The 15,979-nt window shown below is 50.0% G+C and overlaps 4 protein-coding genes across 4 annotated transcripts; 3 read left to right on the forward strand and 1 right to left on the reverse strand.

Annotated features, from left to right (window-relative positions):
- Positions 1-847: 847 nt before the first annotated feature.
- On the reverse strand, positions 848-3,548 carry ace1 (putative C2H2 transcription factor (Ace1); the record flags this gene model as incomplete). The annotated part of the gene is made up of 5 exons (XM_057126648.1): positions 848-2,039; positions 2,092-2,376; positions 2,459-2,697; positions 2,766-3,016; positions 3,083-3,548. The coding sequence occupies 5 exons, from the start codon at positions 3,546-3,548 to the stop codon at positions 848-850; spliced, it is 2,433 nt and encodes an 810-aa protein (XP_056985538.1).
- Positions 3,549-5,897: 2,349 nt separating this feature from the next.
- pex6 (AAA family ATPase peroxin 6) lies at positions 5,898-10,419 on the forward strand (the record flags this gene model as incomplete). The annotated part of the gene is made up of 3 exons (XM_057126649.1): positions 5,898-6,087; positions 6,153-9,894; positions 9,951-10,419. The coding sequence occupies 3 exons, from the start codon at positions 5,898-5,900 to the stop codon at positions 10,417-10,419; spliced, it is 4,401 nt and encodes a 1,466-aa protein (XP_056985539.1).
- A 1,424-nt stretch (positions 10,420-11,843) lies between these two features.
- On the forward strand, positions 11,844-14,019 carry N7511_004225 (GABA permease GabA; the record flags this gene model as incomplete). The annotated part of the gene is made up of 12 exons (XM_057126650.1): positions 11,844-11,926; positions 11,995-12,028; positions 12,091-12,160; positions 12,218-12,459; positions 12,523-12,637; positions 12,688-12,830; positions 12,880-12,912; positions 12,963-13,189; positions 13,242-13,319; positions 13,379-13,655; positions 13,712-13,790; positions 13,850-14,019. 12 exons carry the CDS (start codon positions 11,844-11,846, stop codon positions 14,017-14,019), a joined length of 1,551 nt encoding a protein of 516 aa, XP_056985540.1.
- A 297-nt stretch (positions 14,020-14,316) lies between these two features.
- N7511_004226 (questin oxidase family protein) lies at positions 14,317-15,769 on the forward strand (the record flags this gene model as incomplete). The annotated part of the gene is made up of 4 exons (XM_057126651.1): positions 14,317-14,523; positions 14,600-14,745; positions 14,817-14,944; positions 14,997-15,769. 4 exons carry the CDS (start codon positions 14,317-14,319, stop codon positions 15,767-15,769), a joined length of 1,254 nt encoding a protein of 417 aa, XP_056985541.1.
- Positions 15,770-15,979: the final 210 nt, after the last annotated feature.

Genomic DNA, 15,979 nt, shown 5'->3' on the forward strand with positions numbered 1-15,979 from the left:
TATGCAAAGAAGGTTGATATTCCTCTCGGGATTAAGGAATATAAATTTGCTTGTTTCAGCGTAGAGTAAATCGCCAGCCCTGATAAAGTGAAATGGCGCTTGCGATGATCGTGGTTGTCAAGGTCAAATCGGAGTCGTGAAACGAGGGGAATGCGTCTGCCTAACAAGGCCAGTTGACGCTGAAATCTCAACAGCGACTAGAAGAAGCTGGGACAACAACAGCTCTTTAAAGCAAATAAATCAGAGGAAGAAAGCGTGAATGAATTTGAGGAGGGAGAGGGTTGAGCGGGAAAGGAGGCGGAGAAGATGAGAGATGTCGTCACCTGCAGTTTGTAGGGCTGGCTCAGACTACGCCCACTTGGGTATTCTGATCGGCTTTCCTGACGCGGCCTTCTGGCTCTGACTGTATAGTATTTCTGTTTGTCTCCACTGGCTTTTGCACCTTGCAATCAGTTATTGGGGTTCGAATGCCAAGACTGGTTATGGTGTTGCCTACTGAGATTTTGCGCCTTATGAGGCGAGAACTGTTCTCGGCTTCTGTCATGGGCTTGACAGGGCGTAGACTGGCTGGTCTTGGTCTTGGTCTTGGTGTGATCGTGGGTTGATTATTGAGTCTGCGTTACTAGGAATGACTTGGCCTTTGATCTCCAGCTGACTATTCACAAAAGGATTCATATAATAATGGAAAAATAATCACGTAGAGATTTCTGTGGACTAAAAAATATATTGGAAACACGAGTACGTGGAGCAGAGCCTGATTATCGTCGCTGAGTCGCTTGAGAACGGTGAAAAACAAAAAAATTGCAAACAGGTTGTGATATTGTACGATATTGTAAATCCTCCTCTTTTATTTGAAATCCATCTCCATGTTGTCGCGGGGCAAATAGTGGCCCTGGATGGGCTGGCCGTTCCAGGAGTTCATGAGAGCGCGCTGCTGCTCATTAAGAGAGTGGAACATGGTCTGCTGAGTCCGGTGGTACTGCATCGCCTCGCTGCTGTTGCTCTGCGTCATGCGTGGAGCAGCATGAGACATCTGAGATGTTGGATCAAACAGAGTGAAGTCGTTCCCAGCCTGAGGCTGGAGAGCATACTCGTAGCGCTCCGACAAGGTGTCACCGACGTTGGATGAATCGGGAGAGTACAGCATGGCATTGCCCTGGGCACCGGGGGAGAGACCGGAGACTTTCGTGGGAAGACCGTAGGACAGATGGTTGTTGTTCATCTGGGCATACTCGTTCGAGTAACCCTTCATAGCCTCCATCGGGTGAGTAGGTGCCTGCATACGCATGGACATGGCATTGTACTCTTCGTTGAGGGGGTACTCGAGGTTGTTCCACTCAAGATCGAAGTTGATGCTGTCTGTTCCAGCAAGGGGAGATCCATCAAAGGACACGGGTCCCATCAGGTCCGGAACGGACTCTGACGAAGGGACAGACATGGAGTTCATGGACTGCCGGTGCATCTCCAGAGCCGGGATCAGTTCGTTCGGATCACCAGCTCCGAACTGAGCCTGGAATCCATCTAGATTCATCGAGGTCGGGAAAGAGTTGATATCATTCATCAAGTAAGGCGGTGATTCACCGAACAAGGGGAAGTCATCACTGAGAGGCGCTGGAGGCTCTGCAAAGTTGAAGTTGTGTTCAGGCCAGTTGTAAGTCTGGTCACTGGGAGAGGGGCTGGGGCCAGTGGTTGGAGTAGCGAAATCAGTGGCCTTGGAAGCAGGAGTAGAGACACTAGGTGTCTGAGGGGTAGCCTGAACAGAGGAATCACGCTTGCTGCCAGTGCTGCCACTGCGACCATTGTTCTTGGATCGAACATATTTCCATCCGTGAGCCTTCTCCATGTGCTGCTTACAGTTGCTCGAGCGTTTGGAGGCATAGGTACATGGCTCAAAGCCGCAACGGAAAAGCTTGGGAGCATCCGAATGCTTGTCGTTCATGTGGCGATCGCGTTCTTTCTCGGTGGGCCAGCCAACCTTGAAATATTTGCAGGAAGTATCTTCACACTTCCAGGGGCGAGAGTGGGTCTTCTCGTGTTTGCTGCAAGACGTTACTACCATCAACTTTCGGTCGAGGGAACAATATCACTTACGTCAAGTCACAAGGGCGCTTGAAAATCTTTTCACAGTGGGAACACTTCTGGTTAATGTCCATGGGAGGAGCATTCTTCTTACGGCGAGCCATAGAGCGCTGGACGCCTTCATCGACAGCATCATCGAGATTGATAGTACGCTTGATGGAGCTGGCCAAGGTGGCAGAGTCCACCTCGTAAGGCTTACCAGTCATCATAGAAATAGGCTTTCCGTCTTGCATGACAACAAGTTCAAGAGGCTTTCCATCCTTAGAGATGCCATGTTCCAGATGGGCTTGGTGTACTCTGGATAATCACAAGTTGAATTAGCTTAAATTCGTAGTTGAGACAAGAGGGACGTCTATGGGATAAAAGCGCAAGTACATACTGAGTACTTTTCTCCTCGGGCTTACCGCCCCGGGTTGCTTGAACCCGTTCACGCTCAGCGCGAATCATGGCGGCGTATCGGCGGACCTGTGAAACAAGATCGAGGAAGTATCCGTTAGTATAAGGGCGATCGGCAGGTAGTCGTTGATCGCGGTCGTTAAGATGAGACGCCGAAGTATGCAAGCATTGAATCGTAAACTCGCAGAAGTTGAGATACGAGATTCGAGTATTTGCCGACTTCTTGATAAAGAAAAACAGATGAGTCGCCAGAACTCCAAAACCCTATAAAGAACAGAATTTGAACTTACCGGTGCCAACCACAATAGGGTTTTCTCGAGATCGCGCAGACAGACAATCTGTTTGTTCACGATGCGTTGAGGAATGCTTCGTACGAGTGGATGGAACGGTTTGAGGCGAGGTTCTTTGAGAATGGGAACGAGAACATATCGCTCGATCTGCTTGCAGGCAAGGGGACCTAATTGACGCTTGGAGGAGGATCCTGAATCAAAGGCAGCAATCGATTCAGCAATGGTAGACTTCTTGTCATGAATACCATTATCTGCTAATTGTTAGGGCATGGCACTTCAAAAGGGGGACAATGAATGAACAATGCGATTGACCCTACCTTTGCTGTTCGAATCAGAGAGCTCTTCTTCGCTACCGACAGATGATCCAATGCCACTGTCAGAATCGTGGCTATGATCATGCTCTTGCTCTGTCTTCTTTTCGCTTGAAGTGGGGTTCGACATGGTGTTGGAATTCCTGCGCACGCTTTCAAGCCCAGTGTTTCCTGAACCCTTTTGTTTATCCTCGGTGGTACTAAGACTCAGACGACCAAGGATAGAAGTCATACGCTCCTCGGCGGCGGTGATTGCTTCTAAGGATGTTGGCGAACGGCGAGGCAGTGAGCGAAGGTTCAAGACCGGATCACTGTCACTGGAAGGCGGCGAGGTGGGAGTAGAGAAGGTCTCTCCTTTCTTCAGGCACATTTGGGAAGATTCAGCAGAGTCGGTCGACAGGGCAGGCAGTTCAGTGTTTAAGGGCCGCCGACGCGGGTGAAGCCGCGAGGACTCTGGCTGGGCGGACGACATTATTGGCGGTGCTGCATTAACCCAGGTGTTAGCAACCCGATCCCAACAGGGAAAAACAGGGTATTGCGGCTGATTGGCTGACTCCATGACTCACAATAGATCGGTGTCCAGATGATTCGAGAAGTGACGTACAGTCGAGTCAGAGATGTAAGCCTCTGGTTCCGACTTCGTGGGGGTATATATATAAGATGGAACCGCTTCTAGTTGATCTGAAGCGACAGCTCTCGACGAACTTCAATAGGCGCACGGTTGGGGGGAGAATTATCAGGATCGCGATGGTCTGATAATTTCCAGGTGCGTATGCAATCTTGAGCCAAAAGTGTCGGAGCGGTCGGAATACTTCAATACAGATGTCGAAGGCGTATCAGACCGATACAACCGGCCAATATGGGTTTCGATCGTCAACGATAATCATCCAAAAATAATACGGTACCCCGGATTCAAGATGCGATGATTTCCAATGTCTGTGAATATCAGGAGCGATAACGTCTGAGATGGCGGACAGCCCCACTATAGGCGATAGTGGAAGTTCTTGAAGGCAGCTATGGATAACTAAAAGGGCAGAAACGAAGAATAAAAGAATAAACTTGACAGCGACGAGGGGGGAATAAGCGGATCAAGGAAGAAAGAACTAGAGGCTCTGATGGCGCGTTGGATGTCTGCCTGATAGACGAAGACGCTAAGCCCGAAATAGTAAAGACTGCGATGGCTGAGCAACATTTTGCATCACATGATTGGCTGAGATGGCTGTATTGTCACCGTGTAATGAAAATACCAGGTCCAGCCTTGTTGGCGGGTACACATCCATACAGTACCGTTCCCCACTGCTTTTTTTGGAAACTCGGGCTCGGAGACATTGGATCTCCGACGAGCCTCATTGAGTTCAGGTAACTGTTTTGTGTTATATTCTTCCGTTTTACCCGCTTCCCGTTGGTGTGTTCTGTTCTACGTCACCCATTACACGTCCAGGTTATTATCGTTGGATCATGCCACATCTCCTGATTCAGTATTGGCACTGCGCCCGACGTAGTCTAGGGTCTTGGCCTTTAGACAAGAGAGAGGGTCTTGAATAGCCAATCCACATCCCGCCCACCCACAGATCCATACAATGACGGTTTGCAATACGAGGATACGGAATACGGGCTACTGGATACGAGCTGCACCTACGCACCTGGTTTCACCCATCCGGCCCAATAACCGGCTCAAGTCGGACCAACTTGGGTACATCTGTCGGTGGACGAAGCCCCCGAGCGTTTACTTTGCTGTCTGCCTACGGAGTACTCTGTGCATCTGCAGATCGCGGCTGGACCCTGGAGTGGCATTCAACTGCGCCTCATTTCAGTCCAAGTGCACAGCCCACCCGTCCAGCCCCGGCGCAGTCAAAAGCAGCCGTTTCTCCTTGAGATTTGTAGCATCAGCAGTCCGGTAATTGACTGTGGCATCGGGCATCTACAAGGATGCCGAATAATTATTCTTGACCACATTTTAAATGTCATTGTAGATCGAATATACTGAACATTCTCTCCTTGAGTCGGATATGGCAGCCTATTCTTGCGATAAGACAGTACACCAGTCAGCAGTATTTGATTCCTTGGGAATGTGGCAGCCTCGCATTGTTATCGCCGGATGACGATAGTCGTCCGTATGCTGTTGGCTCTACGAATTCGACTGCCTAATACATTTTTTGTCAGGACTTTGAGGAATCTAAGTTGAATTGGTGTCTCAGGCCAACAGTTGACATGTATCAGTGATTGGGGCTGAAACATGCGTTCTCATTATCTTGAATGCAACGCATTCAAGCACCAAAACCAGGTGCCTGAAGTGTAGAGAGCTCAAGGCTAGGCTCACGTCGAATCATTAAGCCTTGTTCCTAATTAAATGATGTCAGTCGTCTAGCTCTGGGGAAGCTCATCGCGATCACAGGCAAGAAGTAACGTTGACCAATTACGTTGAGGCATGCTTACGAGTTCCCAAATTGCTTGACTTGGAATTTGGTTGAATCTTTATACTTGGCTCCCAAATCTCTAGTCAATCCATATGCAATCAATATAATACATACATAAAAGCGCTTCTGCTGTCGCATACAACGGCCGATTGGACCTCGGCTTCGGGACATGGCAGAACGGCGGGCGGTGCCGAGATGCCCGCGTGTTGATTTCCCCCGGATTCTGGATCCGGCGACCACTCATCTTCTCCCCTCAGTAACTCTGGTCGGACTGTGTATATACTCTGACAGGAGCTTGCTGACCGAATGATCTGGTGATTCCAATTCCTTTCTATATTTCTACGTACCGCGCCCTTAATCACCCCCGCTTCATTCCTGGACGGCAACCGGAGACACCGCCCCCCATGGACTTCGAGAAATATGGACAGAGCTCCCACCAGCCGAGGCAACGGAGAAGAAGAGCCGGGAAGCGACGATTGAACAACAAGGCTCCGATCGCAGCACGTCTGGCTCTGGATCCTCAGCTGCGTGGGAAGGTCGGCATCCTATCCGAAGATCTAGCGAACGACTTGTTCCAGCAGCAGGCCCTCCAAGGTGAGTCTTATTCTATTCGGTCATTTCTGGTCATAATTTTAACAAATATGTCTTTCTTCTCTTAGATGTCACAACCTCTGATGATGGAGTTTTGTACGTTGCAATTGCCCCGCATACGCCGACGCATACCCCGGTGGAGGACCAAGCGTGGACGATACTCCCAGTGCGCATCCAGCCTACCGAGAGGTCCCCAGTCCCAATGTCACACTCGACTGTTCTATTCCCAGAGTCAGCGGACTCACTCCAACCTTTTCTCCAGGCTCTGGGAAAAGTCGATTCATCGCGCAACAGCCTACAAGCACATCGGTCTGTAGAGATTCGGATTTTGGATGTCGCCCCAATTCACCTTGATACGATATTCGTTACCGTAGAGCGTCATCTTCTTCGTGATCATGATGACATTCAGAACAAATTCAGTGGTGGGTTCCAGAATGCGCAGGGGCCCAATGGTCTCTGGGGAAAGGCGGGGAGGACCGCAGAGGCCAAGAAGTACTCGAAGAGGGCCGCAGCGGATGCCGAACAACGGTTAACCGCAGCTGTTCGTGAGGCATTAGGAGCGCAGCGCATTGTACATACTGGGGATGTGCTGCCTCTGCCTCTCCCTCCGCACCCTATCACCTATGCGCCGCCACCCCCTGCGCGAATCTCATTCTGCGAGCCTGTCTCGCAAGGCCTGTTGATGCCCACTACCAAGATCGTTCTTATCCAGTCTCGAGCACAAGGAAATCGTGCTCAGCAAACCCTTCCCTCGAGGTCGGCCCTCCTCAAGCAAGTGGCCGAAGACGAGGCCGATGATACCTCCAACGAACAGTTCTACTCTGCCGCGGAAGACAAGTTCGGTGAAAGCGGAACGGAGATGGAAGCTACGTCGGCGGCCGAGGAGTCGGAAACAGAGGGATCTGCAGGCTCAATGAGCGACTCGTCGGATGATTCTTTGGAAGACATGATTTCCCTCAGCGCACCTGAACTGCCACAGCCTGCATCTGGGGTGATGTCTTCATTGACATCAGCAACTCCAAGAGCTGGTGGTCGCCGCACGGACGGAATTCATACTCCAGGATCAGTGGCATCGAATTTCACATCAGCCACAATGCGCCCTGGTCGTGGTGGAGGCAAGACCTTCAAGGTTGAAGGTCTCCTCCAACAAGTTCCGAATGAAGTGTTGCACCCCCGGCCGCGCGATGACGAAGATGTCGACTCTTTTGTCTTTGTAGACATCAGCACTCTGGCCAAAATCGGTTGCTTCTCTGGAGACTGGGTCAAAATTGAAGCAGCCGAGGAGCCACAGCTGAACATGTTTGCTTCCCTCAAATTTGGAAGCTTCAATGACTCCCCCGAAGACTCTGGTGATTGGCGTCCAGTCAAGATCTTCGGTCTCACGGGTCTTCCATCATCTAAGCCGCGTTATGCCATTAATCACTCAGGTGAACGTCGGTCCAGCATCTCTCAACGCCCACCCACTCGTTTGACCCCCTCAGTTTTCGTCCCGCCTTTGCTTTTGGGTAACATAGAAAACCCCAAGTATCTGCGCATTTCTCCCATGACATTTGCAACAGCAAACATCTCTTCGAAGCCTGGTCTTTTGCACCAGATAAAGAACACTGCTGCCAAGAACCCGCCTCTGGCAAAGGAAGTTACCCTACTAAAGGTGTCTACTCCACTTTCGATGGACCGGGTTCTTCAACCAGCGCTATTTGCAGGATTGAAGCATTACTTCGAGTCACGCCGGCGTATTCTCAAAAGCGGTGATTTGGTCGGTATCAGTGTCGATGAAGGACTCGGCAGAGCAGTCTTCTCTGGAACCGCTGGCGGGGACAGCGCTAGCCAAGAAGAAGATATCACGACACGACTCGGCCAGAATGTAGATTCTGGTAACGCGGGAGCCCGCAAAATTGGTGTTGCTTGGTTCCGCGTTGGACAGGTTGCACCGACTACCGTGGAGGAGCTGGAAGAGCCAGGCGAAGACCAATGGGGCGGAGTTGCTGTCCTTGACCCAGCGACTACTCGGATGGTTCAGGCTGGAAGCGACGTGAGCCGAGTTCCTGGTGTGCTAAACAATGGATGGGAGTACTGGCTTGGTGTCAAGACAATCCCAAAGGGTATCACCGATGCCCCAGCTCCTCATGGTATTGTTGCTGAGCCACCTCAGTCCTTCATTCCTCCATTACAGCAGCGGATCCGGGATCTCATGTCTGCTGCAACCAGCCCCAGAGCTATCCAGCTCGGTATGAAGCCTGTCTTCATCCTTCTCCGATCTCAACAGAGACACATTGGAAAGGCAACTGTTGCAACTCGCGCATGTTCCGATATTGGTCTCCACACATTCCCCATTGACGCATATGATATTTTGACAGAAGGCGGTGCCAATGGTGGCGATGTCAAGACCGAGGCTTACCTGAAGGCCAGGGCGGAGCGGGCTTTCCACTGTGGGGCCAACTGCACCGCGTTGCTGATCAGACATATCGAAGTGCTTACTGCTGATCGCATTGTGACCGCAATGACCGATATCTTGAACGACGCCCGAGTCGTCATTGCCACTACCACTGATGTCGAAAACATCCCTGAGGGAATCCGTGGTCTTTTCACTCACGAGTTCGAGATGGGAGCTCCGGAAGAGAAAGAGCGTGAAGGCATTCTTAAGAATGCAGTCGCAGAACGCAGTATCAAGCTTTCTGCCGATGTGGAGCTGGGCACCGTTGCCCTGAAAACCGCTGCCCTTGTCGCAGGAGACCTAGTCGATGTCGTGGAACGGGCTGCTGGAGCCAGAACTGCTCGTCTTGAGAGTCTTGCTGAAGCCAGTAAACTACAGTCCGGCTCAGAGGTCTTCGTTCGGGATGTTCTACTGGCAGGAGGTGATGGTGCACGAGGCGTCACTAAGGCAGACTTCGATTTTGCCGTGGAAGCCGCGCGCAAAAACTTCGCCGATTCCATCGGTGCCCCCAAGATTCCGAACGTCGGCTGGAATGATGTTGGTGGGTTGACCAATGTCAAGGATGCCTTGATCGAGACTATCCAGCTGCCACTTGAGCGTCCCGAGCTTTTCGCCAAGGGCATGAAGAAGCGTAGCGGTATTCTGTTCTATGGACCACCGGGTACTGGAAAGACCTTGCTGGCCAAGGCCATTGCCACCGAGTTCTCTCTTAATTTCTTCTCTGTCAAGGGTCCCGAATTGCTTAACATGTACATTGGTGAATCCGAAGCCAATGTCCGTCGTGTATTCCAGCGTGCCCGCGATGCTCGTCCTTGCGTTGTCTTCTTCGACGAGCTGGACTCTGTTGCTCCAAAGCGTGGTAACCAGGGTGATAGCGGTGGTGTAATGGACCGGATTGTCAGTCAACTTCTTGCGGAATTGGACGGCATGAACGGCGGCGAAGAGAACAGCGGCGGTGTCTTCGTCATCGGTGCTACCAATCGTCCTGATCTACTCGATACAGCCTTGCTGCGCCCTGGTCGTTTCGATAAGATGCTCTACCTGGGTGTTTCAGATACCCACAGAAAGCAGGCGACGATCCTCGAGGCTCTGACTCGAAAGTTTGCCCTCAACCCTGACGTCTCGCTTGACCGTGTCGCTGAGCGCCTTCCTCTCACCTACACCGGTGCTGATCTGTACGCGCTTTGTTCCGATGCCATGCTCAAGGCTATTACAAGGAAGGCTACGGCTGTCGATGATAAAATCAAGAGTCTGCCTAATGGTCCTGTCAGCACTGCCTGGTTCTTCGACCACCTCGCAACACCGGAGGATGTTTCTGTCACAGTCACAGAGGACGACTTCCTCTCCGCTCAAGGAGAACTTGTGCCCAGTGTTAGGTATGTAGCTCCTTCACTCTTCCTTTTATCAACGTAAATGACTAACAGCCCCGCAGTGCTAAGGAGTTAGAACACTTCGAACGAATCCGTCAAACCTTTGAATCAGTCGACAAGCAAAAACAAGATCCAGCCTCTAACGGCGCCCAAACTATCGCTGAGGCAATGGAAGCTTTCAACCTCGATGGCGCGGAAACCCCTACACAGCCCATTTCACCAATTCCCGTCTCAAATGGCGATAGCCACGCACCGGGTACCAGCAGTATTCACGACCGCATCAAAGGCCTGAAACAGTGGCCTGGCAGGATGGTCCGCAGTCCAAGTGGACAGTCTACGACTAGCAGCAATGGCAAGGGGAAGGGCAGGAGCGAAAGCAAGAAGGGCAAGTCCCGTGGGGCCGATGAGGATGTTGATGATGATGTCGACGGTGATCAGGAAGATGGGGCTACGGGCATGGACGATGAGGATGAGGATGATTATGTTGTGAGAACTGGTCATCTGGAGAATCCTATGGAAGAGGTTGAGTAGAGGTGCTTTGATTCCTAGCATGAGTATAGTTTTTGATTCGTGCTAGCGAGGTTTTTCTGGATGTCTTCTGGCCGGAGACGGCCGTGTGTTTTTTATTGTCTTCGATATATATATACCTGTGGCCTAGTAACTTAGTGTACATTTATGACATTCTTTTGAATGGGTTATCGGAGTTGTTCATGACATCCGTCGTTTCAAGGTTCGTCGGTCCACGGTAGATGAGTAATTACTTGGTAATCAGTGGCCAAAAAATAAAGTGTCTAGATCCACGTGGAAAAGAAGGAGCCATGGAATGTTCGTAGAAGAAGATAGTGCTATCAGACATATTCAGATGAGGAAGTGTCAATTTGATGGTTTCAGGAACTGTTTGAGTTCTCGGTGACTCCGGAGGCTTGAGATCTACATTTTCGTTCTCTATCATTCAAGATGATATCATCTCATACGCCACTCTGTGGCACACTATCGGATTACAGGACTATCATGCCATCTTCTACAGTACTGTACTAGGACACTGCATGAAAGGAAGGATTGCAAGCCCCTATTCATATAGTTCCATATCACCCACAAAGGAATCCAAGACAAGGAACGCATATAATACACGCGGCTAGATAGAGAAGCCAAAATAAGGTCGAAAAAAGCCCCAACACTAAAAGGCATATTGAGCCCCCTGCCGATCCCGATAGAGTTCTAGGCGATAACAGTCGAACATTCCATTCCGACCAAAACCCAGCGTGTGCAGTATGAGAGATATCCTTACATAGCCGTATTTGTCTCACCAGATAGCAAGGTTTGCCCGACCCACGCGCTCCACAAATCCGCATCCCTATCAGAAGAAGACATATCGGGCCGAATCGCTCAAACCGGACAAAGCCCGCGAGGAACATTGAGGCCCCAAGACTCAGCCAAGGCTGCGATTGAGTTTATATCGTCAAGGACATGTCGACTCTGCAGCGAAACATGCTGCTAGTCCACACTCTCCAAAGATCGCCCACTTCCCCAAGCTGCATCTTCCCCCGCGTCGAAGGGTAAGTGGATCTGCGACCAATTAGAATGTCGAACAGGGATAAGCTCTGGGGCTGCCGCCACGAGCCATGGGTGCATCGGACCGCGATATGCCAAGGGTTTGGATCGTCCGCCGGTATCGCTGTCTGTGATTGGATCAAAACGCCGGGTTCGGGGATTTGGACCAATAGAGGTGCAGCTTGTTTATCGGCTTGAATGGTCTCTACCCCAAAAACGTTACCTAACAGCTCTTACTGTACTTGGTGGTGTCGTTTCTCCCCCGCGAATGCGAGCGTGGAGAATGGTAGGGAAGGTGATGTTCGACATTCGTCATATGGGCTTGGATCATTCTTATTCTGCCTGTTGTCCGTTCCTTTTCCCCCTTTTTTCACTCTCTTACTTTTCGATTTTGAGGACTCACCATGGAGAAGGAATACAATAATGATGAGTCGCAGCTGGCCCAGATGGGTCATAAGTCTGAGCTCAAGCGGAACTTTTCCTTGATGTGAGTTTTCTGCACTCTGCTGCAATCGATCGACAGTTCGGAAGGGGCTAACCGTGATTCTCGGACAGTTCCATGCTCGGTCTGGCATTTGCTATTCTCAATGTACGTGATCCAATCCAGTAGCCGGGTTGACGGTACGATAATTGATTTCTGACAAACCACAGTCATGGACCGCACTATCAGCCAGTTTGGAGCTGAGTCTGACCTCTGGAGGCAGCACAAGTGTCGTTTGGGGTATGTTCTCACTTGAAATCTGTACGCACTGTATCAGACTGACGATGTACTTCACAGGCTTGGTTACAGCAGGTATCTGTAATCTGTGCATGGCCACATCCCTGGCTGAATTCCTGTCTGCCTACCCGACTGCCGGAGGCCAATACCACTGGGTTGCTGTCACTTCCTGGAGAAGCTGGATGCCTGCCCTGTCTTGGATCACTGGCTGGGTGAATTGCTCTGGATGGGTTGCGCTGGTCGCGACCGGTGGTCTGCTGGGCAGTCAGCTTATCCTTGGTGTAATTTCTCTCATGAACCCGGTATGTGGTTAAGATCTTGGTCAGGATTAGGTTGGATTTCGGTGCTAATTCTCTCCCTATCAGGCTTATGAGCCGCAGCGCTGGCACCAGTTTTTGATCTACCTTGGCTACAACATTGTGGCTTTTTTGATCAATGCTTTTATGAACAATGTTCTGCCATATGTTACCAAGGGAGCCTGTAAGTTTTCAATATACCCTTTATTGATGAACTATCACTGACCTCCTCAGTCATCTGGTCCCTGACTGGTTTCGCTGTTATTTGCATTACTGTGCTTTCGTGCGCCTCGCCTAACTACAACTCTGCCGAGTTTGTCTTCACTGATTTCATCAATGAGACTGGATGGCCCGATGGCATCGCTTGGTTGCTCGGGGTATGTTCTACTCTATTGAGATATGTGCTCAAAGCTAACATCTTCAAAGCTTTTGCAAGGAGGTCTCGGTGTTACTGGATTTGTGAGTATACCATTGTAGGCTGAAGGTTTCGCAAACTAACAATTTGTCAGGACGGTGTTGCCCACATGATTGAAGAAATCCCCAACCCATCTATCGAGGGACCCAAGATCATGATTGCCTGTGTTGGTATTGGTACCGTTACTGGTACAATCTTCCTTGTTGTCTTGCTCTTCGTAGCTGGTGATATCCAGCAGGTTATCAACTCTGCTGCGACTCCCCTCCTTCAGATCCTGAAGAATGCCACTTCCAGCAATGCCGGCGCTATCTGTCTGTTGATGTAAGAACACTCTATTCTCAATATCCGAGATCCGGTATACTAATTAGCCCAGCTTCCCTCTGGTCTGCGTCCTGTTCGCTGCCACAGCTATCATGACCACTAGCAGCCGTATGATCTACGCTTTCGCACGGTACGTCACCAATGAAAACTTTCCCGAACTTCGTGTAGCATCAACTGACATCAATCCAGTGACGGCGGTCTGCCTGCATCCCCATTCTTCTCTCGCGTCCACCCCAGCCTCAAAGTCCCATTGAACTCCCTCTACCTCAACCTAGCACTCGTGACCGTCTTCGGTCTCATCTTCCTGGGCTCCTCAAGCGCCTTCAATGCCATCGTCTCTGCATCAGTGGTGCTCCTCGACCTCTCATATGGAATGCCAGTTGCGGTCAACTGTCTCCGTGGCCGGAGAATGCTCCCAGAACGCTCCTTCGTTCTGCCAAACCTGATTGGCTGGACTTTCAACCTTGTATGTGATTCATGTCCAACATTAACTGCGTGCAATGACTAACTCTATAACTTCAGATCTCATTGGCATACATTGCTCTCACAACCATCCTCTTCCTCTTCCCCCCTGCACTGCCCGCTACTGGCAGCAGCATGAGTGAGTTACCCTTCGTCCCCATACCATGGCTTAAACAGCAATCTGACCATATCTCTTAGACTACTGTGTTGCTGCTTTCGGCATCGTCTTCATAGTCTCTGCCATTCAGTGGATCGTAGACGGCCGCAAAAACTTCGTCGGGCCTCGCTTTGAGGTCGAGGTCCTCGCTGGAGAGGTGGATCCCCAGTCCGAGCAGCCAATTCCTGTTATCGAGCCTCGTAAAGATTAGGCTTCGAGCTATACATGCAAATTACATTCTTAGATCCCAAGATCAAGCAAATTTGATAATGTCTTTTCAAGCTTTCTCGCAGAATGAGGTAGATCTATCTTGTGTCCGAATAGAGTCGGCGCTAGAAAGAAAGCGGAAGAGACACGAACCGCATGAAACCGTCGCACGTGACCAGATTGATAACCCCCAAATTATGTCATAAGATGTCCCTTCTGCCTGAGGCGATAAATTCCCAACAATCCCAGCCAACCTCACTCCATTTGCAGTACACAGACACATACACGCTTTGTATCCGCCATGTTTACAATCTCCTGGCCATCATTACCGAAACTTGGTCTATCCATCTTCTCCAAGAAGGGGGCCATAGACCTTCGTCCGGTCAAGGTGCATGAGAGCGAGACTGCGCAGGATAAACCTGGGCGGGCTTTGAAACATCTATTGAAATTGAATCATGTTGAGCATGGGCTGTTTTTGAAAGGTTCTTTGCCTAGTCAGTTGCCTGTGGTATGTATTCTATTGCTTTCGCTGGATAAATTGTATCTGAATGTTCGTTGATCGATGACGCTAATACTTGTTTAAGCTGTTATGCGCCTCTTTCTTGCAAGGTGCTAGTGATGATGATCTAGGGCGAATCTATGAAGATCATGTTAGCTCTCAAGCTAAGTGGGTGGATTCGCCTGCTGAGGTTACGCATCTTGATTGGAGGGAGTATTTGGGGTGTCGAGAGTGAGTACTGTACCTTGCTTAAGACTATTGTTCTTGAAATTCAGACTAACCACCTATATGTGTTGATATAGATATGATCGGGGATTTGTCAACTTCTTTGAAGATGAGCTAGCTCGTCTTGGTTATGACTGGAGAGAAGTCGTTGCTGAGTACTTGTTTGAAGGCGAAGAGCCTTTGTTTAATTCTATCTTTGGTGGTCGTACGTCTCCCTTCTTGAAGATTTCAATGTTTGAACTTGCTAACCATTATAGTTGGAGCTCCATTGATTCATCTCGCGCATGCTTTCGAGGTCTCCAGTCGTGAAATGGCAATGGAAGCCCTTGGTCTCACTACAACCTGCTACAGCAACACTTTCAAAGACCTAGAAGAAGCAGCGCAGACAAGCAAGGCAACATACGAATCAAAATCACTGTTCGAAATACTGGAGCAAGTCCGCCAGGATAAAGAGCTGAACAATCTGTTTAGCAAACCAGACAGTCAAAACCTCAAGACCCTCATCACATCGCGGAATCCATTACTGCTCAAGCACTGGAGTGCATGGAAAATTGAAAACGCAATGGAACAGTTCCGCGAGAGCCAAGAACTTGCCGCTGCATTGCTCGTCGCAACACCCGACCTCGACAATGCCAACAGCGGGCTCTACAATTCCCTCTTTGCTGTTCCTCTCATTACAAGCCATGCTATGCGTGTGATGCTACCCTTGATCCCTGCACAATTTCAGATCCCGCTTCTGCATCAGTGGTGGCTGACTACAGTTGCAATTTACATCGCACAACTACGTCCTGAGATTGATATGGATCGAATTCGGCGTTATGATCTCAAGGGGAGGGACTGGGAATGGACGGCAGAGCAGGCTGTTCAGGGACAGTTCTCAACGGATGCACAGTTTGTTAAGGTTATTCGTGCCCTGAAAGAGCTATCCTTGACATGGGGTGATTTTGAGAGCTTCTTCCTTAAGGCTGCTGTAAGGTTTACTGATGAGTTCCGAGGCTGGAAGGGAGATTTTGTTGGAGATGAACTGTAGGATCTGCTGTCTAGTTTATGCATCAAAATACAGGACAATAATAAAGTGCCGGGCTTACATTCAGATCAAGGGTGTTTGTGCTCTCAAAGAACATAGCAAGTCCAATTGTCTTTCTATCTATGTGTTTATGAACAAAATCCCTGGATATTTCCGTCGTTGAATAGCCCACGTGACCAGCTCGGAGCCAAACTGAGTGTTTGTGTGGTTTGC

The sequence above is a fragment of the Penicillium nucicola genome (assembly GCF_028828085.1).
Source record: "Penicillium nucicola strain IBT 29836 chromosome Unknown utg000003l, whole genome shotgun sequence".
Classification (NCBI taxonomy): Eukaryota; Fungi; Ascomycota; class Eurotiomycetes; order Eurotiales; family Aspergillaceae; genus Penicillium; species Penicillium nucicola.